Source organism: Pteropus vampyrus, unplaced genomic scaffold, assembly GCF_000151845.1.
Source record: "Pteropus vampyrus isolate Shadow unplaced genomic scaffold, Pvam_2.0 Scaffold215, whole genome shotgun sequence".
NCBI classification, from domain to species: Eukaryota; Metazoa; Chordata; class Mammalia; order Chiroptera; family Pteropodidae; genus Pteropus; species Pteropus vampyrus.
Window position 1 is genome coordinate 1,954,152 of NW_011888996.1, and position 25,836 is coordinate 1,979,987.

At 36.3% G+C, this 25,836-nt stretch overlaps 1 protein-coding gene across 1 annotated transcript in view; it reads left to right on the forward strand.

Annotated features, from left to right (window-relative positions):
* Positions 1-25,836, forward strand: part of CPQ (carboxypeptidase Q) — a 357,555-nt gene that overhangs the window by 253,945 nt on the left and 77,774 nt on the right. The window contains exon 11 of the mRNA XM_023538239.1: positions 25,317-25,518. Within this exon, the coding sequence (XP_023394007.1) occupies positions 25,317-25,518 (202 nt within the window). The remainder of the gene's footprint in view (positions 1-25,316; positions 25,519-25,836) is intronic.

A 25,836-nucleotide genomic window follows, 5' to 3' on the forward strand; every position in this document is an offset into this window, starting at 1 on the left:
CAGGGTCATGAATTTGGTAACTGAGTATAGTTATTTTCTGTATATAGGAAAACCATGCTTTACACCCAGTTTTATCACCTCTTCAGTCCTTTTGGCCTCATCTGATCCTGGGAAATAAGATAATTCCAGATAAGTGTCCTTTGGTTGATGGGTCAGTAACATCATCTTCTGTATGTTGTGGTAGATGAGAATATCATATAAGAATTATTCTAGATTCAGCAACATTCAGTTACTATTTCTGACCACCTACTATGTTTCATGCACAATATAGGTTTAATATCATTAAAATGATTAATCCTGACCTTTCTGAGACTGTAATCTAAAGGTCACCGACCACTGAACTTCAATTATAATGTGTGAAGTGTTCTGATAAAGAACAAAGTGCTGATGGCAGAGACAAGAACCTCCCCTAACCTGGCCTTGGGGAGCCATCAGGATAGACTACATGGAAGAAATAACATCTAAGTGGAGAACTGAAGACCGAATAGAAGTAAGCTAAAGAAAAGGAATTGGCAGGGAGGGAGTAAGTGCTTGGTAGCAGGAACTATATGTGCAAAGGCTGGTGGTAAAGAGAGCACAGCACACTGGAGAAATTGGAAGGAATTCGGAGTGGCTGGTGCATAAAATGTAAGATACATCAAGGTAAGATCATAGAGTAGAGAGGCAAACAAGAGTCTGAAAAAGAAGAACATATAAATCATGTTTAAAGTTTGTTCTTTATCCTGAAGCAAGAAGAATAACTGAATTATTTTTAAGGAGTGACTTTTAGGTTCTATACATCCTAGGCCCTATACAAAACAGAATACCTAAAGAACTATTTTGTGGCACGTTTATTCTCGATAATCTACTCTACTCCAAGAAAAAAAAAAATGAATTTAAACTGCAATGGATCAGGCTTGAAATTTCTACAACAACTGAATTCTTTTAGATCTGTAAAAAGAAGGTTTATCTCTGTGAGTTTTTGAATTTTACTGTAACCTACTAAAATACATGTATGAAATCAGAAATGACTTGATTTTAAAATTCTCAGAAGTTAGCCAGTTTTGAAGGACTTGTTTGGTATTCTTGTGATTAACATATGGATAGAAGCATTGTTATGAGGATAATCATAACTGGGGTGGCTGAGTTTAAATTTAAGTGAATATAACAAGCAAGTAATGAGCCAGGGAGGACAAATCAGATTACCTTTAGGCTTCTCTATATATTTACTTAATGCCAGAAAATATTCAATGTCCATTTCACTCCAGTCACAACAGAGATCCTCTTTTCTAAATAAGGTATGTCACCTAGGAAGACCAGGTTCTGTAGGTGTAAAAGAAAGAAAGAAAGAAAGAAAGAAAGAAAGAAAGAAGGAAGGAAGGAAGGAAGGAAGGAAGGAAGGAAGGAAGGAAGGAAGGAAGGAAGGAAGGAAGGAAGGAAGGAAGGAAGGAAGGGAGGAAGGAAAGAAGGGAGGGAGGGAGGAAAGAAAGGAGGGAAGGAGGGAGGGAGGGAGGGAGGGAGAGAGGGAGGGAGAGATTGAGAGAGAGAGAGAGAAAGTTTTATAACTGCTGAAACAAATAAGCCCCGAAGTTTCAGTGGTTAGAAAGTTATTTTTTGCTCACATAATATCCAATCTACATGACAGCTCTGCTCCACATAGTCACTAAAGGATCCAGGCTGATGGACTCTTTGGCAACATGGCTTTTAATATCACCTTGAGCGTCAATATCCAGATGGCAGTCAAGAGGAGAGTGGAAGACATTTATGGGACAATTCTGGAAGGGGACATGGAGAGGCAAACAGGAAGTTTATGTTTGCTTAACTGAAGTCTGAAAGGATTATCATCCATCACCTCTAAGAGAAAACTAGGATTAAGTGGATATAGTGAGTTATGTAACTGTATTATGTTACTTTTTATAAAATAAAAAAAAATTATTTTTATAATGAAAGGAAAAATAAAAGAATAAGGTATCAGTAAACATTTATTTGACAAAAGTTTTTATTTCATTTAAAGTTTTTATTTCATTATAAACCACAAGTGGCAAGCAAGAGAATATATCTTTCCTCTCCAACAAATATTCACCAAAGCACTTGAAGTACAAACATTGAATGGTTATCACATCTGAGCTTTTCAGGACTTCATTTTGCCTTCTTCCTTCAAATAAGAAATTAAATACACCACTGTCCAGGAGAACTGGTTCTAGTCTTTGTTCTGCCACTAACTAGATATTAGACATCAACAGCGAGGTCCCTAAGCCTTTCAGAGACTCAGTTTTCTCATCTCAACTTACTGAAGTTTATCTTCCCCTCTCAGCCCTCACAAGCAATCATTATGCTTTGCTCTACTGAGAGCATAAGTTGTAATAGTATTTACAATTAAAATGTACAATTAAACATGTCATTCTAAGTTCTAGTATGATTGTCTGTGAGAAAACAAAGGTAGTATTATCTTCAGCAGTACAACCATAGATCAGTAAACTGCTGGTATTGAAAACTTACTCTATAATAGACAGCACAGATTGGTTATGCCTGTTCTTGAACTTCATATAAACAGAATTATACAGTATGTACTCTTAAGTTTGGCTTCTTGCACTAAACAGTATGGTTTTTGCACTTCATCTATGTTGTTGCATTAACAGTAGTTTGTCCCTTTTACTACAGAGGAATTTTCTGTCATATGTGTGTACCACAACTTCTTTATCCTTTCTCCTGTTGATGGACATTTGAGAGTTTCTAGTTTTAGCTATTATAAGTAAGGCTGTTATGAACTTTTTGTACACATGTTTTGGTGGACATATGCAGTTCTTTTCTAGAAGCAGAATTGCTGGTGTATGTCTAACTGTTAGAAGCTGCCAAAGAGTTGGGAGACAGTTGCTGACCCTTATGGGTCCAGGACCCCAAAATGAGATAGTTTTTGCCCAGTGTCACTCATGCCAGTAGAACCAGACTGTGTTTGGTAAAGCAAAGGAGAAACTTTATTCTTTGACCAAAGAATGGAGAAGGATAAGCTGCCATTCTAAAGACACCTTCTCTCCAATTTAAGGAAATTAGGAGTGTCTTAAAGGATTGGGGGGAGGTAGTCAGGTTTAAGAGTAGGGATTTCCCAGAAAAGGGTGGAGAGTTAGTTGAGTTGCAAGGGAGCATGAGCAGTTTCGAAACATGCTTGGAACATGCATGGCTATACATCATTCGTCTCATTTTTATGTTACTTCTTCACCTCTGAGCATGAATTTTAGCATGCTAATGAAGAAAATTTCTTCAAGTGGTCACTCGAAAGGGGTTTGGGACACCATCTTGGATCTTTCAGTACAAACCAGTTTCTTAGCTGTGGTCCATGGGTCTCTTATCTGGTCCTTGTTGGTAGGCTTAGCTTGCTCTGGATTTTCTGCCCTTTTATGACAATTTCAGCCTGTTTCATCAGGGGATGTTTTGGAGAATGAGAGAAGACAAGAAAGTTAATAGAGGATTAAGGATTTAACTATTGATATGGTAGCACAACCCAAAGACAAGACTGTACCGATTTACATTCCTACTACCAATATATGAGAGTCCTTGTTGGTCCCCATCCTTCCCAATGCATTGTACTGCCAGACTTTTCATTTCTGGCCATTCTTGTAGGAGTAACATTTTCATATTTTTCAAGGTACAGTTCTGAAGAGTCTCACGAAAATTGTGCCTCCACTTCTAACAGTCATCTTCTTTTCTTTTTCCTGTGTCCTTGCTTGAAGACTACCACCTTCATTCTGTTCTGCCTTATGATTTAAGGAAGGTGGAAGGCGTTTTTACCTTGCATGAGGTTTACAGGGATGTTAATGATCAGATTGACCTTATTTCCATTTGGAGGAATATCTTGGAAGAGCAGGACATAAAAATACCATCCTGCTAATAACCACAGCTAATGCCCTGGAGCACAGATTTCACATGGAGTCTGGGTGCTGTTGGAATTCAACTTGAAGCAAAAATGATCCCCAATAGGGTATGGAGAGGGAGATTTCTCTTATGCCCAGAAAAAGAGGTTATTCTAGAAGAGGGGGTGGTGGAAGGTGGCAGAAAATGTCTTTGTATTATTCTTTATTGATGAAATTATTTTCCAAAAATAGGAGTTCTTTGTTGGTTGAATTCAGCTTACATTTTACTAAGAAGGAAATGTTACTACAAATAAGGGGACATTATTGTACTCTAGTGATTTTTAAGACTTTACTTATAGAGTAGAATTTAAGTTTGTAATTAAAAATATTATAAATGATTTTATTGAATTTTCAAATCAGTGAATAAAATGAGTGTTGTCCAGATCCCATTTGCCTAATCTGCTTTTCATGGGAACAACGTCACTTTCTTCTCTATTCTTGAAAAGAGAGCCTGATGTCATTTCTCATGTCTTGAGATGTACAAAGGAGAAAAACAACCTAGAATAGTTTCAACTGAGTTGCTGGCATTTTTTAAATCTTTTCCATTTTAAGCAAAAATATGATCTGGCATAATTATAATGAGTAAGGTAATCTGGCCTGGAGAAAGCCTCATTACACAAGATAATCAAATAAAATAGATTGATATGTTCTATTGGGCATGAAAAATATTTTAACCTTTTCCTGATTTATTGCATAAACTACTTGCAATTGAATTACAGGGATTATGAACACTGCTGTGTTCTGGTAGTCATTAATAAAGGCAATATTTTAAATAGCCTTTATTAAATGAGGGATGGAATGTATAATCACTCTAAATATATCAGTTTATCCTAACTGTAGCCAACTCTAAAACAGAAAAAGTTGAAATTAATATGTATGATATGTTGTCAGAATTTCTTGTGTTGCCAAGCTGAGGAACAAAATTTCTATTTACTTATGTAAACATACAAAAATGGTAGCTTCTTTTAGTAGTGGAGTTTTTGCCAACTCCCCAGCCCACATTAGGTTTATGTTTCTCTGCAAAATAAAGGAATATGTTAGAAATGCTTGTGAGACTTCTTCATGTTACCTGGGTAAACGATTTTCTTTGGCATTTTTATTTTACCAACCCATTGCCTCTATATGATGTTAATTTAGCTACAGAGACACTGCTAGAGTGAGATCAGTTTTGTATTCATCTGCAGCTCTAGTTATAAAAATAATAGTCCTGATATATGCATTCAGTATAATTGTGTCTGGACTGTGTCTCCAGAGCAGCCCTTCTTATATTGTTAATGTACCATGCCGTATAGATGTACTAATCAGAGGTTATTGTCTCAGTCATTACTGCCGGGCTTTTATGCATCCTGTGCTTTTCTGTCACTTCCTAGATATTTGCATTAGTCTGTCAAGCACATCACAAAATTGGTTTAAATTTTATTTATCTCAATATATTCTTGGTTTGGAGCCCCTTGTAATTCTAACATCCACATAATTTCTATAGCACACTTGGGAGCTCTTTAAGTTCTTATTAGAATTTGTGGATTTATTTTTTAAAAAAGAGGGAAGGGCTGTCTTTTGCATTTGTTTGCTTTCTCCTACATAGAATTCCATTATGAATATGGGACTTCAGAATCATCTGTATGTAGGGTATATACATATATTATACATATACATATTATATTATATATACATATATAGACAGACAGACATAGATATATGTCAGACTGGGCAGAGATATCCTTTTGATACTAGGGTAATCACATGCTATCTTGTGAATAAACCTGAGTAGGCCTTGACTCACCTCTTTCCTTTATCTCTCTTTAGAGGAGTCATTCTTAACTTGGTTTTATTATTTTTTCCATGTAAGAGTAAAGGAATAGTTTAAATAAAAAGACTGGCTGTGACAAATAGAATGGAATCTTTCTCATATAATGCATATGGTTTCAGATCATAGTGAAGTTTGGCTTGAGTGTTGGTTGTAGCCCAATACATGTAGAGAACAATATTTCAACTTCTATTTTACCATTAGTAACCCAAATAAGGCAACTTCCTTTCAAGGTTGGTTCTGAGAACATTATGCCAGCACACTGAGCTTTATTGGGAATTATTGTAGTTAGCATCTTGTCTCATTTATTCGCCATTCCTGGAACCATAAAGGACTTCAGTGTATATTACAGTCTGTTTTACAAGCTTACCAGAGGTTGCCTATGAGGCACAAATAGTTTCTGCCTTAGTGCCTCCCTATTGCTAACCAGGTTGTGATCTGACGTGGAAGGATGCATAGCATGTTTACTGCATGAACTTTCTAAGGAAATCAAGTTGGCACACCAGGATACACGATTCTGAATTAAGGTGTCATACCTTAGGCTCACAAGTAACCTATATAGTCCAGAGCCTTTGGGGCTAAATGGTCTTATCATGTGCAACCAGGCCTCGCTAAGTTACAGAGTCAGCAAACCACTTTTAATCATCAGCACTATTTTAATTCGCCTGGGACTGGATTCTTTCCTCCATCTTCTAAATCAGGGAATGAAAAACTTTTTTATAAAAAATAATAAATACTTTAGACTTTCAAGCTATATGGTCTCTCTACTCAACTCTGTCATTATAATGCAGAAGTAGAGACAATACTAGACAAATGAGCATGGCTGTTTTCCATAAAACTTTATTAAAAGAAGAAGGAGAGGGAGGAAAAGAGAAGATGGAGATCAGATTTCCCACTCTGGCTATAGTTTGCTTACTCCTGTTTTAAACCCTAATTGGGAAGTTTAGAGAACTGTCTTCTGAAGCTTTTTCTAATCTCGCAGTCATACCTTTTGATGTAAGAGGCTTAGAGCACATAGTAGAATTCTATCATTTAAAGCAGGGACTCCAACCCCCAGGCTGCAGACTGGTACCTATTTGTGGCATGTTAGGAACCAGGCCGCACAGAAGGAAGTGAGTAGCAGGCGAGCCAGTGAAGCTTCATCTGTATTTGCAGCCTCTCCCCAGTGCTAGCCTAGCATCACCCACTCAGCTCTACCACAGATCATCAGGCTATTAGAGTCTCATAGGAGCATTGGTCCCTGGTACCAAACAGGTTGGGGACCACTGAGATAGATTGTCTTGTACCTAATATTTAGCTGTGTTATGTCTTGCTTTAATATGACTGTTGTTTGTAAGCTCAGCACTCAAGAGTTTGCAGTTGTTTCCCTTTAGATGTTTGGCTAATAGAACACATCATCCCCAGGTAAGTCTGTTGCCTTAATAATAGTTCACTGAGCCACACAATAGGCATAGTAACCCGCTTGCAGGAAGGGGTTAACATAGCTTCCCAATATTTCTTAAAACAATAATAATATTCAAAAATATATTTTAAAGGGCATTTTTTAAAAAGCCTATACATATTGAAGGGTCTTTTAAAGAAATGAACACTCTGAGCTTCCTGGGGTTGTATGTCTATTTCCTTCACGAGTTGAGAGAAGTTTTCTGGAGCACAGCATAGAGAATGCAGTCAGCATTGATGTAGTGGCTACGTGTAGAGCCAAAGGAGAGAAAGAGCAATCAGGGGGATCATTTTATAAACTATATAAATGTCTAACCAATGTACTGCCTACTTGAAACTAATAATAAAATACAATTTTTAAAAATGTAAAAAAAAGAAATAAACACTGTAATGCATCTTGGCAACTTTCTTACTGATCCTTAACAATTGTCATTCATTATTTGACCATATCCTAGTTTTATTCATAGATTTGCCTACAGTATTTCTTTTTTAGACCTGAATTATTGTCTTGGAGAGAGGCTCTTTCCAAAAGACCCCAAGAACATCACATCTTTTGATAATCAGTAGCCCTTCTGGAATATTGTTTCCTACTTCTGGCTGCAGTGGTTTTTGGATAGTTTTGCTAGACTAAAACATAAGCATCAAAGAATGGTCTGTTGAAGATGGCTTGAGGAATGACGGGGCAGAAAAAAATCTGGCAGGGCTTCTAACAAGGTCAATGCTAGAAAGCAGCTACTGGGTGGTAAGTTTGCTTTGTGCTCTGAGAAACAGCTTCCAGAAGCCAAAATAGGTAGTACTAAAACTATGTTACTTTTAGGGCAGAAGGTCAACCAAGGAGCTGAAAAGCAGAATTGTGGGACACAGTTGTGAGTACAACCTGACTACTTTTCACAGTCCTTTGGCTTTCTCTTTGGAACTCATCCTAGTGGGCAATTCCTATAAATATTAACCCAAGTCCTGTAGTGTCGTAAGTGTGCCTCTTGTTCCCTGATAAGAGTTGGTCTTAGTCTGGCTTCCTAATTCCTTATCCATTAGGGCACATCTATAATTCCTTCCACTCATCTACTTGCATAAAAAACATAAAGGCATAATTTTTCCTAACCAAAAGATTAGAACTTTTACTCCTTATTTTCTTTTAGAAATTATCACTCTTCAATAATCTTATCAAATGCTTGTCCTACATTTGCAATTCATTCTAGAAGCTGAGGTTACTCCTAGATACCAGCAGTTTGTCTGTGCTGCTTTGGTTTCACAGTTAATAGAGAGTTCTCAAAATCAGTTTCTAACAAGCTTTTATGCCCTACACAACAAAACATACATGAACAACAACACAAATTTTAAAATCTAAAATTTTCAAATTTAAAGGCAAGGCTTTCAACAAAGGTTTAAACTGGTTTTATAGCATGAGTTATTTTGAAATTATACAGAATTTCCATTACTAATTAAAACAGGAGTATAATTTGCTTTTATAGATTTCTATAGTTTCATTTAATAAAACTCATCCAGGAGATGCACCACTCCATGACATCAGAGGCAATGCTATGTAAATACTTATATAAATGTGTTTTAGGAACTTCTTCAGGTATTAACTAAGACCTGGGAGAATGTATGGCATGCATCCTTCCCCCCTCACTGGCATACTAGATGGCTTTTTCCTCTCCAGAGCTCTGGAAAATACTTTATTATGACCCACAGAGCCAAATGAGAGGCAATAAAGCTGTTTTGTCATTTGAATTAGCAGAGGTCAAAGAGAAGGGAACTTAATAGTAGAAGGAAAAATGTTTTGTGAAAATTGTCCAATTTTTCCATGTAAGGGAAAATAACTTGTTCCTTTTAATAGATCAAAAAATCCAGTACTAGAAACTTTTCTTATGGACTTATAGAAGGAAAAGAAACCATCAAGAATTTTGAAAAATCCCATTTCTCAAAACAAATATGTAATAAATTCTTACTATTTATAAGATGTCATTGTAACCTCTTGCATCTATATGATCATTTACAAATAAGAATACTCTTTCATAGACATTGATAATAGTAATGATCCTGGTAATTGCCAGGCCACATACTGTTTTCCTCATTTCATACGTAAAAAAGAGGCTCAGAGAGTTAAAGAATGTACTCAGTCAAGGTTGTGCAGCCATGAGGTTGAACTTGAAGAGATTAAACTTAAACCTAGCTTTTCTGTCTCCAGACTTCAGCCATAATGACTTCTATGATCATGTACTTCTCTGACACTCATCTCAAATATAGGATTTACCTGTACTTATACAGCTGACCATTGAACAATACAGGGGTTAGGGGCACCAACTCTCACATAGTCAAAAATCCAGGTATATCTTTTGACACCCCTAAACCCTAATTACTAATAACCTACTATTGACTGAAGCCTTACCAATAACATAAACAGTCAATTAACACATATTTTGTATGTTATATATATATTAGACACTGTATTCTTACAATGATGTGAGCTAGAGAAAAGAAAATGTTAAGAAAATCATAAGAAAGAGAAAATACATTTATAGTATTTACTAGAAAAAAAATCTCACATATAAGTGGACCTGTGCAGTTCAAAACTGTATCATTCAAGGATTGACTATACATACATCTATCCACTTGTCATAGTCTGAACTACGTACACACCAATGTATACAGTAACACATGAATGGGTGAATGGAGAAGTCACTTTAAAGCTCTTAGATTAAAACACATATAACACAGAATCATTCTATAACATTTTGGAGGATAGGAACAAGGGATATTGTATAATCTTCAGGCATCAGCTATTACCAGTAATTCTCAGTGTTTTATATTTGCATTTTCTCTGGAAAGTATAAAAATAAATATTTGTTCATGAAGTTAACTATAAATCCTGCTACAATGATAATGTTTTTAATCTTCACTGTAATTTTCTCAGTTTGAGACATTCTCTAAGTAAAGTTTTTAGCTGACAATAGAATGAAAAAACATCCAAAGAGAACTTTTAGTGATATGAAACTCCTTCTCACAATAATAATTGTTTAGATCATCCCACGATTTAAAAGATTGGCTCGCTAGGATACTACCTTAGGACATGGCCCACTGTCTTTAATCTTAAAAAAGAAAAATGAAAACAAAACTCTAATCCTTGAGAGATGGAAATAGTATATGTATTTATCTGTTTATATATTTTTTTACATGTGTAGAGGTCAGACATGTAGGAAAATATATCAAGACCATCCACAAATCGAATTCAGCTTCCTTCTTCCAGGATAATTGTGCCTGATACACCAAAGACAGGAATGTACCAGGATAGATCCCTGCTTTTGCTATTTTTAAAGATTTCCATTGGCAGAGATTTCACCTGCGCCAATATTTTTTTTAACATTATCAGACACTAGCATATCTCAGGCCATCTCCATTTAGTGATGTCTTACTTTAAGGATGCAAATTAGAATATCGAAGGAAAATTATCAAAGAAGGTAGCTGTGAGGTTTCAAAAGTTAGTGAACCTTAATCCTACCTGCCTTAGTAGTGTCTGTGTGAAAGCACTAAAGAAAGGTAGATGAGTTGGGGAAGAGGGGAATGACTTGTGAGTTGCAGAAGAGATATTTAAACATTATTTGCAAACTATACTCAAAGAAAAAGTAATTTAACACTTGCTCTGTTCTTTTTTCGTTTATTTTTAAGAAAATGGACTCTAATTTAGTCTTTCCTTGGTGGGGAGATAAAACAATTTATAATCTTTGACATGTTCTTTTCTTTATAATTGAGAGCTCAGTTTGTAAGTACTTTAATTAGCAAACTGTTTCCTGAATGTGTTGGAAAATTGTGCCTACCAAATGGACTGGTGTTTGCCTTTTTTTAGTGAACAGTGTCTGTGATTAATAGCTGCCCCTCTTGGGTAGATCAGCCTGCCAAAGTGTAATACAACAGCAATGGAAAGGAAAATGAACATGAAAGACATATTCGAGAGTATAACAAATAGTTGGTATACAAGGCACTAAGCCTGTTGGCTTCCATAAGAGATTGGCAGAAAGACTTTGGCCACACATGTGATTTTTATCTTCTCATCTTTTAGGCAATTACCTTAATATGGCACACTGTAGTGATGCTTCCATTGGAAGGCTCTATTTAAACATCTTTTTCTGAATCATCAGGATAAGGATAGAGCAAACGAAGAGGGAAAAAATATTTACTTGTACTGTACTGAGTACAAGTACTAAATACTGAGTACTAAAATACTGAGACTGAAAATATAAATACTCAGTACTAAAATACTGAGACTGAAAATATAATTTCCCAACTAATTATTTTATATGGAAGTGACACATGCGAAATAATAAGTTAGCATCATCTTCATAAGAGCCAGCAATTGTGGACTTTCATATTGTAGTTTTCAAGTGGTAAAAGTACACTTTTCTCGTGACTACTCTGATTAAGTGAAGAATTCCTTCTGTATTTATGTGTAAAATACTACCATCTTTTAGGAAATATTTACCATTAAATAGGGAGGTGTGATTTATGTGACTAAGTTATTACTGACAGGGAAACCAAAGGATGGCATGGGGTACAGCTGCCAGCAGAAGCAGCCGTCTAAACTATACCCGTTAAACATGGTTCAAGCAGTTGACGTTTGAATAGTGGTGAAACTTTCTCCTACTTAAAAAAAAACTAACCATTCACGCCTCTTCAGCTGAACAACAGATTGTCAAATATTGTATTCTCAAATTTAAACTAGAAAATAATGGTGAAGTCTGAGGGAGGGAAGAGGGAACTGAAGAGTGACTTCATGAGATTAGTTGGTGATTCAATCTCTATTTTTTCAGTTTAAAGATGATCAATTATAAGGAGTGTGAATAGGATTAATAAAGCTTTTCAGGAAAAAATGAAACTACATTAAATGTACAGTTCTTTTAACTGACACTAAGCATACAGTACCCCATAATTTTGTAGTTAGAATCAAAGTCTGTCCAACTGTAAAGATCACTCTGAACATCTTTTGGTCATTAGCGGTGAGGCCTCAGCGAAAGAGTGAGGGGCACTTTGTGTACCCTGTACGCCTCATTTTAACAAGGGCCTGAATGAAGAAGCACTCAGGTTGACAGCCTGAGTGAATATAAGGCATATTGAATACAGGTTCTCCTCTGTATTCCAACTCGGCCAAGTTTTTTTTTTATTATTATTATTTTTTATTTTTCATTTTACTATTTCTAAAAGCCACTCCGCATCTCCTGAAAGTCTAAGGAAGCTTTTGACAAATCGTTCAGTATTCAGTGGAGCCACCATGATGTATGTTTGGTTGCAGCAGTGTTTGCTGACCTTGAATACCTTGGGATGTATTATGAAGATTTGGCTAATTCTGCTGCCTTTAATTGCTCTGCCTCACATGTGGAAATCTATCTTCTGTGTGCATCAAAACTTTATGAAGAATTTTAATCAATTATTAGGGATTCCAATTTAAAATTTAGTGGTCTGTGTTGATATTAATGCAAATAACTGAGGTGTAAAACGAATTACCAGAGGCCCTTTCCCTGTGGTGAAGTGTGCACATGGACAAGCAGTGCAGCTAATATACAGCACAATTTGTTTCTTTGCCTGCTATTTGACAAGTATATTATGGAATGTATCAATAGCAAGATGCCTTCCAATTTCCAAAATGCTAAGATAGGAGAAAAATGTGATTCTTATAATCAAGGAAATTTGGTGTTTATCTGTTGAATTTTATAGTGGCAGAAATAGGAGATACAGAAAAATTAGAAAATAGTATTTAAGTAGCTTATCAGTTCCTGATTTACCTGAGATAGTCCAGTTTCCAACATAATTATTGATCTTTCACTCTTAAAGGTGTCCTAGCTTGGGCGATCATTTATATGGCTTTTCTATTTATTAGGCATTCTTGTTGGTGATAATAACAATTATCACCAACTGAATAGTTTGTGAACTGAATAGTTTGGTATACAATATACCTTTGAATACATATAATAAATTCAGGAAAAAAGCCCTATTTATAAGTCTTTGTTGAGGAAGATATGAAGCTCAGTGAGATTAACCAATCTGCCAAGGTCATTTAGCTATGTCGTGACAGAACCAGGACTGCAATCCAGATTTCCAGAGCAAACTAATTCCAGTGAGTTTAGTGATAACAATGGGATGATTATCCCAATCATCATTATTATTGCCTTAATAATAAAGCTACCACTTACCCAGCAGAGATTCATAACCATTATTTGTGCCATGGACCACTTTGGCTGTCTGGTGAAGCCTATGGACATTTTCTCAAATAATTTTTGTGAATACATAAAATAAAATGTATAATATTATAAGAATATGAATTTTATTAAAATATAGTTATCAAAATTTTATGTGATATCATGTTTTATAAGAATTCATAAAATAATAAGCTCATGCAGTGTTATCTAATTATTACTATAATTTCAAAACAGTAATGAACATAAAGGTTGTTTTGAGATTTCTACAAATCTAATGTGATATGAAAATACCTGTGATTTCAATTGGCAACAAAGCGACAGGTTCTGCTAATACTACTGTGGTTTGTTACTTACATTCATAATTGAAGGAAAGTCTAAATTTAGAGGTTAATGAAAATAATTTTTTCCCATACAAGTTCACAGACCACCTCCAAGTCTATGAACCCCTAAGGAATGCCAGTTTAAGAACTCCTGCTTTAGCATATACCTGCAAGATAACTATTATTATTCCCATTGTACACATGAGTAACTGAGGCCCATAGTAATTAAATGACTTGCCTAATATTTTTCACCGAAATGGCCAAGAGGGGTGCCAAATAACATTAGCGTCTGTACATCAGAGTCTTATGAGAGCTTACTGTGGGTAACATAGGCTTTTTTCTTGCTACTTTTAAGATTGTCACTAGCTCCCCATCGACAATCAATATTGAAATGAGAATTCAATATTCACCCTACTCAGGCTGACAACTCCCTCAGGATTGTTACCTTAATCACCTGTACTTTCTTCAAACACCAATGAAACCCTTGATGAAAAATGCATATATTCATAGAGCAATTTGGGGAGGGGTCTGTGTGCCTGACCGACTGCCTCCAGCATTTTTGCATTCTCTCTTCCCTTAGTGATCCTCAGGTGGTTTCCCAGAATGATCATTATTTCCAATGCATGCTATTTTCTACTGTAGTTATTTTCTTCTTCTACCTTTAAGTGATTACTATGGCTGCTTATTACTATTCTCAGATGAGGGAAATTATTTTTCTATACCTCCCTCAGCTCAATACAGGTACCTATTGGATTTTTTTTTCTGTAATCGCTAAATTCCTTAGCTTCCTTTTATCTAAACTATACCTATTAAATTAGCTTAACTCTTCTCAGAGCTAAATTGCTTCATCTGCTTATTATTTTCCTTAATTGTTTCTGAATACTTTAAAACTTACAAAGTATGAGAAGCAATTATTAAAGCTCTAAGTAGTCCCAAGATGCATTTATTAGCTTCTGTAATTGAGAATACTGATTACACTATGTATTATTAGTCTCACGTTATACTAACTATAGCATAAGTTTTTTTTTATTCATTTTATACTTTAAAATTTCTATTTAAATGCCCACTTGGCAGTTGAGTTGTATTGCTCATCCCCCTCTTATGAACGATGGTTATTTTATTTTGGCAAGTCTTACATGTTGATGGTTCTCATCTTTTCATATATTTTTTTAATTTTTCAATTACAGTGTACATGTAACATTATATTAGTTTCAGGTGTGATCACAATATAGTGATTTTACCTTTATATAACTTACAAAGGGAGCACCCCAATAAATCTAGTGCCCATCTGACACCATACATAGATATTACAATATTATTGACTACAGTCCTTATGCTATACTTTACATCCCCATGACTATTTTGTAACTACTAATGTGTACTTCTTAATCTTTTCCCTTTTTTCACCCAGCCCCGCCCCCAACTCTCTTCCCTACTGGCAATCATCAAAATGTTCTTTGTATCTATGAATTTGTTTGTTTTGTTTGTTCATTTGTTTTCTTCTTTACATTCCACACATGAGTGAAATTGTATGGCATTTGTCTTTCTGTCTGACTTACTCCACTCAGCACAAAACTCTCTAGGTTTATCCATGTTGTTGCAGATGGCAAGATTTCGTTCTTTTTTATGGCTGAGTAATATTCCATTTTATATGTACCCCCTCTTCTTTATTTACTCATCCATTGATAGACACCAAGGTTGCCTCCGTATCTTGGCTATTTTAAATAATGCTGCAATGAACATATGGATTCACATGTCCCTTACAATATATGTTTTTGGTTTCTTTGGATAAATACCCAGAAGAGGGATTACTGGGTCCTGCTTTGTTTCTTGTTATAGCCTTTGTTTTAAAGTCTACTTTGTCTAGTATAAGTATTGCTACATCAGCTTTTTTTGTTTCTTTGTTCCCATTTTCATGAAATATTTTCCATCCCCTCACCTCCAGTCTGTGTGTGTCTTTCAATCTGTACTGAGTCTCTTTTAGGCAACATGTGTAAGGGTCTTGTTTCCTTGTTCATTCAGCCACCTATCTTTTTGATATGAGTATTAAATCCATTTATAATTAAAATAATTGTTGATAGATGTGTAGTTATTGCCTTATTATTATTCACATTTTTGATCATTTATTTTTCTCTTCTTAAAGAAGTCCCTCTGATATTTCTTATAACATTGGTTTGGTGGTAATGAACTCCTTTAGCCTTATCTTGTCTGGGAAGCTCTTTATCCTTCAATTCAAAATGATAGCCTTGCTGGGTAGAATAATCTTGATTGTAAGTCCTTGCTTTTCATCACTTTGAATATTTGGTGCCACTCCCTTCTGTTGAAAAATCAGCTCACAATCTTACGAGGGCTCCCTTATGGGTAATTAATTGCTTTTTTCTTGCTACTTTTAAGATTATCTCTTTGTCTTTAACTTTGGCCTTTTACTTATGATGTGTCTTGGTGTGGGCCTCTTTGGCTTCATCTTGTTTGAGACTCTTTGTACTTCCTGGGCTTGTATGTCTACATCTAATACACAATTAGATGTTCCTTCACCAGGTCAGGGAAGTTTTCTGCCATTATTTCTTGAAATAGGTTTTCAATTCTTTGCTTGCTCCTCCTTTTGGTACCCTTGTGATGCAAATGTTGGTATCCTTGATGTTGTCCCAGCGGCTCCTTAAACTACCCTTATATTTTTGGATTTTTTTCTTGTTGCTGTTCTGATTGGGTGTTTTCCTCTACCTTCTCTTCTAAATCGCTGATTTGATCCTCTTCTTCATCCAATCTACTATTGATTCCTCCTATGTTATTCTTCATTTCAATTATCGTATTCTTCATTTTTGACTGGTACTTTTTTATTTTCTATCTCCACTTTTATGTTTTCTATCTCTTTGTTAACGTTCTGGCTGAGTTCATCTACTCTTCCCGTAAGTTCATTGAAGATCCTTATAACCAGTTTTTTTTTTTAATTTTTATTTTTCAATTAGAGTAGACAGTCAATGTTATTTAATATTAGTTTCGGGTGTACATTATAGTGGTTTGACATTTATATAATTTACAAGGTGATCCCCCTGATTAGTACCCACCTGGCACTATATATTGTTATTACAATATTATTGACTATATTCCTTATGCTATATTTCACCTCCCCTTCACCATGACTATTTTATAATTATGAATTCTTTTTCTTAAACCCTTCACCTTTTTCACCCAGTCCCCCCTAGTCCCCCAGGTGAGAACAATGTAGCTAGTAAGAAGTTGTTGGAGAGTAGGTCTATTTTGAAAATCAAGCCAACAGGATTTGCTGAAAGATTGTATTTTAGATATAAAAACAAGAGAGGAGTCAAGAATTTTTGTCTGTCAAAATGTTTAGACTCATAAACTAAAAGGATAGATTTGCTGTTTACTGAGTTGAACCTCAGGTGGAAGAAGGCAATGTGATGACAGAAGCAGGAGGAAAAAAGGGAATGTGATGAGGAGCCATGAGTCAACGAATGGGGAAAGCTTCTAGAAACTAGAAAAAGCAAGGAAACAGATTCTTTCATAGAACCTCCAGAAGGAACTAGCCCTGTCAACACCTTGATTTTAGCAGTGTAAAACTCATTCAGACTTATGACCTACAGAACTATAAGATAATAATGTGTGTTGTTCTAAGCCACTAAATTTGTGGTAACTTGTCACAGCAGCGATAAGAAGCTAATACACAATTAGATGTTTAAGTACAGATGCTGAATAGCTGTTGCATATGAATCTGGAGTTCAGGAAAGAAGCATGGAAATATGAATGGCAACTCATCACTATCTAGGTTTATTGAAAACTGTAAGGCTGGAGGAGAGCACCAACAGAGAGAGTGTAGACGGAGAAAAAGACGAGGACTCTAGACTGTTTTTGTTCACTCCAATGTCTAGAGATCAGGTATATAAGAAAACTAACCTAGGAAAATGAGAAGGAGTATCTTGTGAGGCATGAAGAGAGCCAAGAGTGTGAGGTCCCAGAAGCCAAGAGAAGAAAGTATAAAATGCTGCTTCATCAAATGTTTGCCATTTAATGCTCACTAGTGATCTCAGTCTTGAATTTTTTCTAACTCTTAAAAAAATTCTAGGAAGGACAATTGATATTTGAGAGTCAGATACTCTATAAAACGTGTTTATTTTTATTCTTTTAGAGATTGTCTAAGCTCTGGTCCACTCTTAGAAAGCTATATAGCTGGATAATACTATTTAGGTGCTTAGAATGGTATCATTTATTGCATTTGACAAGTATTTTCAAATGCCTCTTGGCTAGGCCCTATGGAATCCACTAATGAACTAAGAAGATCTCTGTTCTCATTGGAGAACTTCCAATGGAGGGCCTTCACTTAGGTCAAACATGACCTCTATCAATCGCTCCCCATTTTTTCCAATAGTTGGCCCTCTCTTTTTTTGTACATGTCTCTTTCATAAAGTTCATCACATTTAATATAACAACCAGTTATTACCTCTGCTATTAATCTTTCCCTCTCATAAGGAACCAGTCCCCTCTTAGTCATTTTTATATACAAATTCCTTCATAGGTAGATTGGCAGTGTAGTTTATTATTAAAACCAGAAAACATTTATGAGAGAAAGGAGGCACTCTTAATGACCACACAAAGGATATAAACTAGTACTTCCCAGGGTAAACTGGGATAAATGGTCACCCTATTCCTCTGTTTCTAGCTCAGTAACTGTTGAATAAATACAGTTTACTCCCTGTAAAAACAAACACTTTTACTGAAATTCGACAGTATTTTGCCTTTTGCTTTCATTTAGGATTAATATTTAGAAAATAATGTCAGGAAAAGTGTTTCTGCCTCTTTTGTAGAGCTGTTATTGGAGACTCTGTTCGTTATTTTTTCGATGTTCCTCATGTAAAGAGCCATGTAATAATTCCTTTTAGAATTGAATTCTGGAAAAATTATTGCTTTTTTCAAGAGCTCATGGTATTCTTTCTTTTCCTTGGTAATGAGATCTCTGTAATACATCAATTCCTCTTACCTTGGCAGTAGATGCTAGAGCTAACTTACATCCTAAATTTGGGTATTGTGTCAAATTTTTCTGGTGTGACTTTCTTTTTCCTCAAACATTTATTGATCACCTAATATGTGTTGGGCTCTGTTATTTAGGCTGGAAATATGGCAGAGATCCACACAGATTTGATCCCTGCTTTCATGGCATTTTCTTGGTTCTTGAGAGTTTACATGTTTTTTAAATATGGTATTAGGATATTTTCTTATAGGAAGCCTTGAATTCTTTCAGGAGCAAGGTAAGTATAAAAAAACAAATAGAATAAAGTACAACAGCCTAGCATATTAAATAAGGGTTTTGCATTTAGACATGGAAGGCTAGGGGAGAGATAGGGCATGAAATCACTTGAGTAGACCAAGAGCCTTGAAACTCATATTTGGGTATTATTATTTTTCATGATGTTTCAGACCCATTATTGTGCTTTTACCATAGTGACATTTATAGAGGAATGAAGGGAAGGCATGCTTAAGAAAATAGAATTACTTCTAAAACTGTATTTAGAATCTTTACTAATATAAGTAAAGAATGCTTAATCAAGTAAAGCATATGAAGATATTGTCATAAGCCAAAAATGCTGTAAGTGCTTGTCTGTAGGCTATAAAGAAAAGAGAATTAAAGATTAATTGTGTTTTATTAAGATATGCCCTAAGATTGAGTGAATATTTTGGGTTTTGAATATAGAGTAGCCTAATTTTGCAGATCAAGAAAATAAGTACTGTATTTTTAAAAGAAATAACCTTACCACTGTAGTGATGAGAAGATGAACTCAGGTGTCTCTTATAACCTTAGAGAAGTACTTAAATTTTCTTCCCAGACAAGAGAAGGGGATTAGAAGTAAGCCACTGTCTTGGCTGGTAAAACAGCCCCATTAAAAACAAGAAACATATCTTTATGCTTATTTAGCATGTAACAGTGTCAGAGAAGGAAGGCCAGCTGAAGGAAGGGCTCCTCGTTTGGGCAATTTAGTTCTACATTTTGAGCTCTGGGAAGAATGGGAGTGTAGGGGATATAAGAAAATAGACTGACATGAGGGAGTGGGGGATTGAGAGGGATAGAGAATGAAAAAGGCAGAGAAGGCTGCTTTCACAAAGCCAACGGTGTTGGAGATTTCTCTTCTACAACTGCAATATTGAAATGCATATGAAACTAGTAACATTAAACTAACCAATGTATTATAGTAAAGGAATCAAAATTTAATTTTGGAGACCTTGAGTTCCACTGATTCTAACTATTGATTATGCTGCTTCAACATACAGGAATAAAATAAAAACAGAAGAATGTTAACTTACCATGTAAACCTTTTTTAAGTTTATATCTACCAAATATCTTGAATAGTGGGTTCCTTTCCTTTCCTAAAAGAAATGTGAATACAGTCATATTCCCTAGGTAATATAAATAAATTTTTTATTTCTTTCAGCCTGTGTGTATGCCACATTTTCAGTCTCTGGATCACTAGCGTTACCATAGTGACATTTATAGAGGGATCATGTGTTTTCAGTAAGTTTAAGGGCTATCTATGGACTTTAACCAGCTCAAGAAGAGAATTCACTGAGATCTAGAATGCTTCAGACAACACTGTAAAAATTGGATTGCCTGAAAACACAGGTTTGTCTTACAACAGAATCCTTCTGTACACACGTAGAGAATGATAGGGCTGGAAAGAGATCTCCAGAATTCATTTATTCTGTTCCCATCTCCAGGCTGAATGGTGGCTAAACTAAAATAGGTGTCTGCAATATTAGTACTGAAGTACCGTACCCAACACTGTCCATTTCCCTAAACTGCAGCCAGTTTAGCTGTCAAATAAAAATAACTTATGGCATGCTACTTTGCCGTCATCTCTTTCCTGGCTCTCCCTTGGGTACCCAAGGTTGCTCAAAACTGAATGTTGTCAGAAATAAAAGTCTGAACTTCAGGGAAGACCTGATCAGAAAGTAAAACCTATTCTTGGCTTTGCACAGCGGGTAGATACCTCTTTCCCTATCACCCAATCGTGACAGCTGTTTGAGCTGAAGTTCTGTGAAGAAACCCCTCCCCCGCTAGCTTCACCCCTTGAACTGAGAATTCAAGGGTCACTGGCACAGCTGGAAGAGATGACTGCAACAACTCAGCAAAAAGTATCATTAGATGATTTGCTTCTGAGAACTTCTTTTGAGCCCACCACCTGACCAAACAGCATCACCACCATCATCTGTAAAATATTAACATTTACTGGGGCAGGACAGTGGTCCTGAGACTGATTGCTTGGTGTCAGGGCAGAGTTTACTTCTTTGAAGATGGAATTGAGGAGGCTACATGATTAATTTGAATAACTGGGAGTCTCTATTTCTTGCCATTTGATTTTGGGACTGCAGTGTCACTTTAGGTCAAAACCAAAGACATGTTACCTAGGTTATGAGAAAATAAAAGCTTTAAAACAAAGAAGAAGCCAAGTTTGGAGGGAGAGGAAATGTTGAACTTGGGTTTACATTTCTGAAGAAGAATTGCCTGGAATTTTATAAAAGCAAAGAATACAAATATCATCTTTGTGTTTATATTAGGGAGTAAGCATTTTAAAACGTGCAGTGTATTTTAAACACTTTTCTTCTTTTTAATCTTGCATTGTACCCAAAGAATGCTAATAGTTACCAAATTGTTCTTTGGCAGAATGAACTGACCCTTAAAAAAGAAAAATAAGTATGATAGGATATGATTCTAGCACAGTACAGTTAATGAATCCTCAACTCTGAGCAGGTATTAACTAATCAAATCCAATGATCGCAACCTAGGAGAATTCCTGGGAGCATTTCTTCGCATCGCTTTATGTACATTGCATGGCAATGAAAGACAGTCTCCATGGCTCCTAATAAAGAGATGTTCCTCTTCATTAAGAGAGCAAATTGGATTTATCTCTGCACTGCTCAACCTCCTCATCTGTAAGCCTTAGCTTGTCTCAACCAGTGCTGCTTATCTCAGCAATAAAGCATTCAGTCTCTAGAAGGAGGTTTCTTCTTACACCCTATAAACAGGAGGACGAATATCTTGTTATATGTGCTAAAATGAGTTGAGTGAAATGAGCATGAATCTGCTTTGCTGTCACTAGCTATAATCAGCTTTTCGAATCTACACTGTATCCCCAATTACTCATGGCATGGTAAGGAACACGGATATTTGTGACAACAAACACTTTCCCGAGAAGCAGTAGGTCTAGCAGCCCAGTGACCTGGTTTCTGTGTACAGAGACATTTTGTTTTCCCAGCTTCTTCACCATGTGCTAACAATTAGACAATGACTCTGTAAATGAGGAGGAAAAAGCAGTGTCATGGATGATGGGTGGTTTGTTTCTTTAGTTCTTTATTGGAAACATATGGAGATCTTTATGTACAAATAGAAAACAATATAATGCTGCCATTATGTTAGCAGCAGCTAATAAAATTCTGCATGAATAACAATCAAACATGTCTCTACCTATGCCAGAATTCTGGTTTACTGACATCTGTACATCCTGTTTAATTCAGCTTGAAAAGATGTTTTATTATTTCAGGCTTTTTATTTCTAGTTGTAAGGAAATTATAGAGCAAGTTTTTTTGTTTTTGTTTTTGTTTCATTCTTTTTGCTTAATTAACTTTATTAGCAAAGTCAATAACTTCTGTTGGAGTAGACCTTCTACTATGATCATAAAAAAATGTTTAAACTCTATACATTTGTGTAACTACAGTCTCTGTATTTAAAAGTGAGGACTTGCATGGCACCTGGAAGTAAGCTTCAGGAGACAGAGCAATGGGGGAAGTGGTGTTCCGAGCACAGGCATGTGGGGCAGACCTCTGCATTTGAATTCTGGCTGCCCCACTTATTAACTCGATGGCCTGGGAAAGCTAGTTAAGCACTTTTTTTTCACCTGAGTAATGAGAACTGTAAAAGCACTTACAGAATGTGAGCATTACATAGGGTAAGTTGGAAAGCATTTCACACAGCATCTGGTGTGTAGGAAGCACTGCAAAAATGCTGCCAATCATCATTGTGAGAAACTAACAGGTGGTTTAAATGGACATCATCCTTGAAAATGTGAGAGGTACTAATACTTAATGCTAAGACCCGTAACAACAGTTGTTTATCAAGTGCTAATTATACAGCAGGCTTTTAACAATGCATTCTTACTTACAACTCCATGAACTGGGTACCCACTTCATGGAGGAAGAAACTGAGAGGATACGCAGTCTGGCCAAAGTCACAAAGTCAATGACTGGTTAATCTGAGGATCAAATCCAGTCTGAATAATTCCAAAGCTCAAACTCTTTATCTCTCTGCTAACCTGGCTGTCGCATACATAGCCTACAGCACCTTTGAAAGCTCCTTTATCTAGGTTATCCTCTACATTCCTATCAACATTCTGTGACATTGCACAGAGGCATTCACAAACTGTGGAGTCCCCTATCTGTAGGACATCTGTTCATTTGTAGTCGAAGAGTGCTAGGAAGCCCTTAATGCACATTTTCTTGGGCATCCTGTCAAGTTCAACTCATGCAGTCACTTTCACTTTCGTCCACAAAAGTCTTTTCTTTGAAGGTGTGCAAAGCTGCATATGCTCGGGCTCATTATTCAAGCTTTGGAAAAGAGCATTTGTCCCAACCTGCAGATGGAGAAGCCAAAGGCCAACGTGACATGACATGGGGATAGAAGGAGAAAGGCAGTCGTCCCCCTTGGCAGGACAGCATGTCAGTTGCTGAGTCAGGAATAGAATGGAGCAGGTCTAGCTCTGTGTCCACCTCATTAGGCTGCTCATTAGTGTTGGGTCTGACTGCCAAACTGCCACCTAGCTCCACTTTTAACCTAAATAGTACATAATTCGGAACGCTTTGCCTAATTTTTTTTGTTAGAAGGATGAGATATGCCTGCACTATGGGAACCCTCATATATAAGATTACCCAATTCTGTTTTCATTTGTAGATATGTTGTGATGTTTCTGTCCTCCTTTTTACAGGTGACAGAGAGAGCTAAGGGAGGTTGGAAGCAGGGAGAAGCTTAGGACATGTCAACCTGCGGACCTAGCATCAATGTGCTAGTTAAACGAGCCCTGAGTGTAAGGCATTAATGCAAATATTTTGCATTTATTAACACTAATGAGGCTACTATCGTGTAGTAGCCACAGTGGAAAACTGAGGTGGCATATTCTATTATAAACACCTTGGGTCTTTCTCTGAAAACTACCATGAAGACAGAAATTCCTTAGAAGTGAGAGTAGAAATATGAGCAGACTTCTGCTTTGTTAACTTTCTCATCATTAACAACAATACCACAAAACGTTGGTATCCCAGGGCCACCCTGTTCCGTCCTATAATAGCTGGCAACATCCTCCGTTAGAACCTGCTACTGCTTTTGCCCATGTAACAACAGTACACTTCCATGGCAGTGCTTAGGAAATTATTGTAAAAAGAAATCTGTTTTAGAAAAAGAAAAAACCAAAAACAAAACATATATAGCCCTCGGGTTGTTACGTAAATGAAAAATTATTCTAGTTCAGAAGGGTTGCTTGTCCCTCTACTCCATGCTATCTATCAGTGGCAGTGTGGAGTTCTGGAAAGCAAGGGATTTCAGACCCAGCTCTACCATTTTTCAACTGCATGACTTTGAGCAAATCACTTGACCTCGCTGATCCTCAGTTCCTTTTCTATAAGGCTGCTTTGTGTACTTCATGGGTTATGGAAGAAGATCAAAGGAGATTACAAATGTGAAAGCTCTCTGGAAGCACTGTACAAATGTTATTATTGATTTTTACTAGGTTAATAGTGAGGAACAAATACAGTGCCATCCAAGAATAGTTTGGGAATAGCTCAATGGAGTAGTTGTTGGTAGTGGGTGGCCAGTCTTTAAGAAGTAGATGGCTCCTGGGAAACAGATGGCCAGTCCAGTTTGAAGGACCTTGAGCTTCTAAGTCCTAGGTTAGTGTCACAATTTAGCTGTGCACCCCTATGAGAGCTTCTTATATCCTAAGCTCTTGCAGTGGTAAAATCACTGCATGCTTTCTTACTAGGCTTTTTTCAGAAAGAGTTTGAAAACTAGCAGCCTGGAAGAGTCGCCAAAGTTTATGGTGATATGGTTGTACAACAGAGAGAGCAGTATTTCCTGTGTTGTTCTATTACCTCCCTCCCTTCTGATGAACAACAACATCAGAAACCCAAGACAAACTGTAAGTCTGATGCTTTTAAGATTAGGCAGAACTCACAATTAATATAAGAATATTTATTTAGAGGGAGAGATGCAGAGAAATAAGCATACTTTCTTTTGTTTGAAACCATGAATACTATCTGGAGATCCCCCACTATATAGGAATAATTGCATCCTGGTACACAGTAGGCACTTAAGAAAATTGGCTGAAAGAATATTATGGCTAGTAGAAATCATTGAGTAACTTTAATATGAGGCTTTATATTTTCATTGTATTTTTTAATCCTTCCAAGTCAACTTGAGTTTGGCAAATCCCAGGATGAGTAATTGTGCATCTCAGAACAGTTTAGGTAATAGGCAGACCAGACCCTAAATCAGGCAGAGCAAGACGTGTTTTGGCAAGAACTGGTGAAGAGATAAAGTATTTGATTATTGTTGTTGATAGTTCCCAAGGAGAAAGCAAAAAAGCAATAGAAATAAACTAAACTTTTCTCTTTTGTTTAGGCAAATATTTCCAAATATAGCCTGGTGATGGAGTCTGACTTGGGAACCTTCTTACCCTCTGGGCTACAGTTCACTGGCAGTGAAAAGGCCAGGGCCATCATAAAGGAGGTCATGAGCCTGCTGCAGCCTATCAACATCACACAGGTCTTTAGTGCTGGAGAAGGGACAGACATTAACTTCTGGATCCAAGCTGGTGTTCCTGGTAAGACCAAAAGATAAAGTGGGGGTTCCTAATATACTGCTATCAATTTGAAATAAAATTTCTATTTTTGCATGCCACGATGAATACTGATAGACCAATCAATGCATGGGAACCCTAAGCTTTTGTCTATAATGTATAATCTGTTGATTTCCAAACTTGGAAGAATAATATTCATTTATATTTGTTTACTCATCTGTCTTCGCTTTCTAAATTATAAATTCCCCTCATTTCCAGAGATTCTGATTTAACGATTCTGGGATTGGGCCTAGAAAGCCCTTTCTTTGTTTTTTGTTTGTTTGTTTGTTTGTTTGTTTGTTT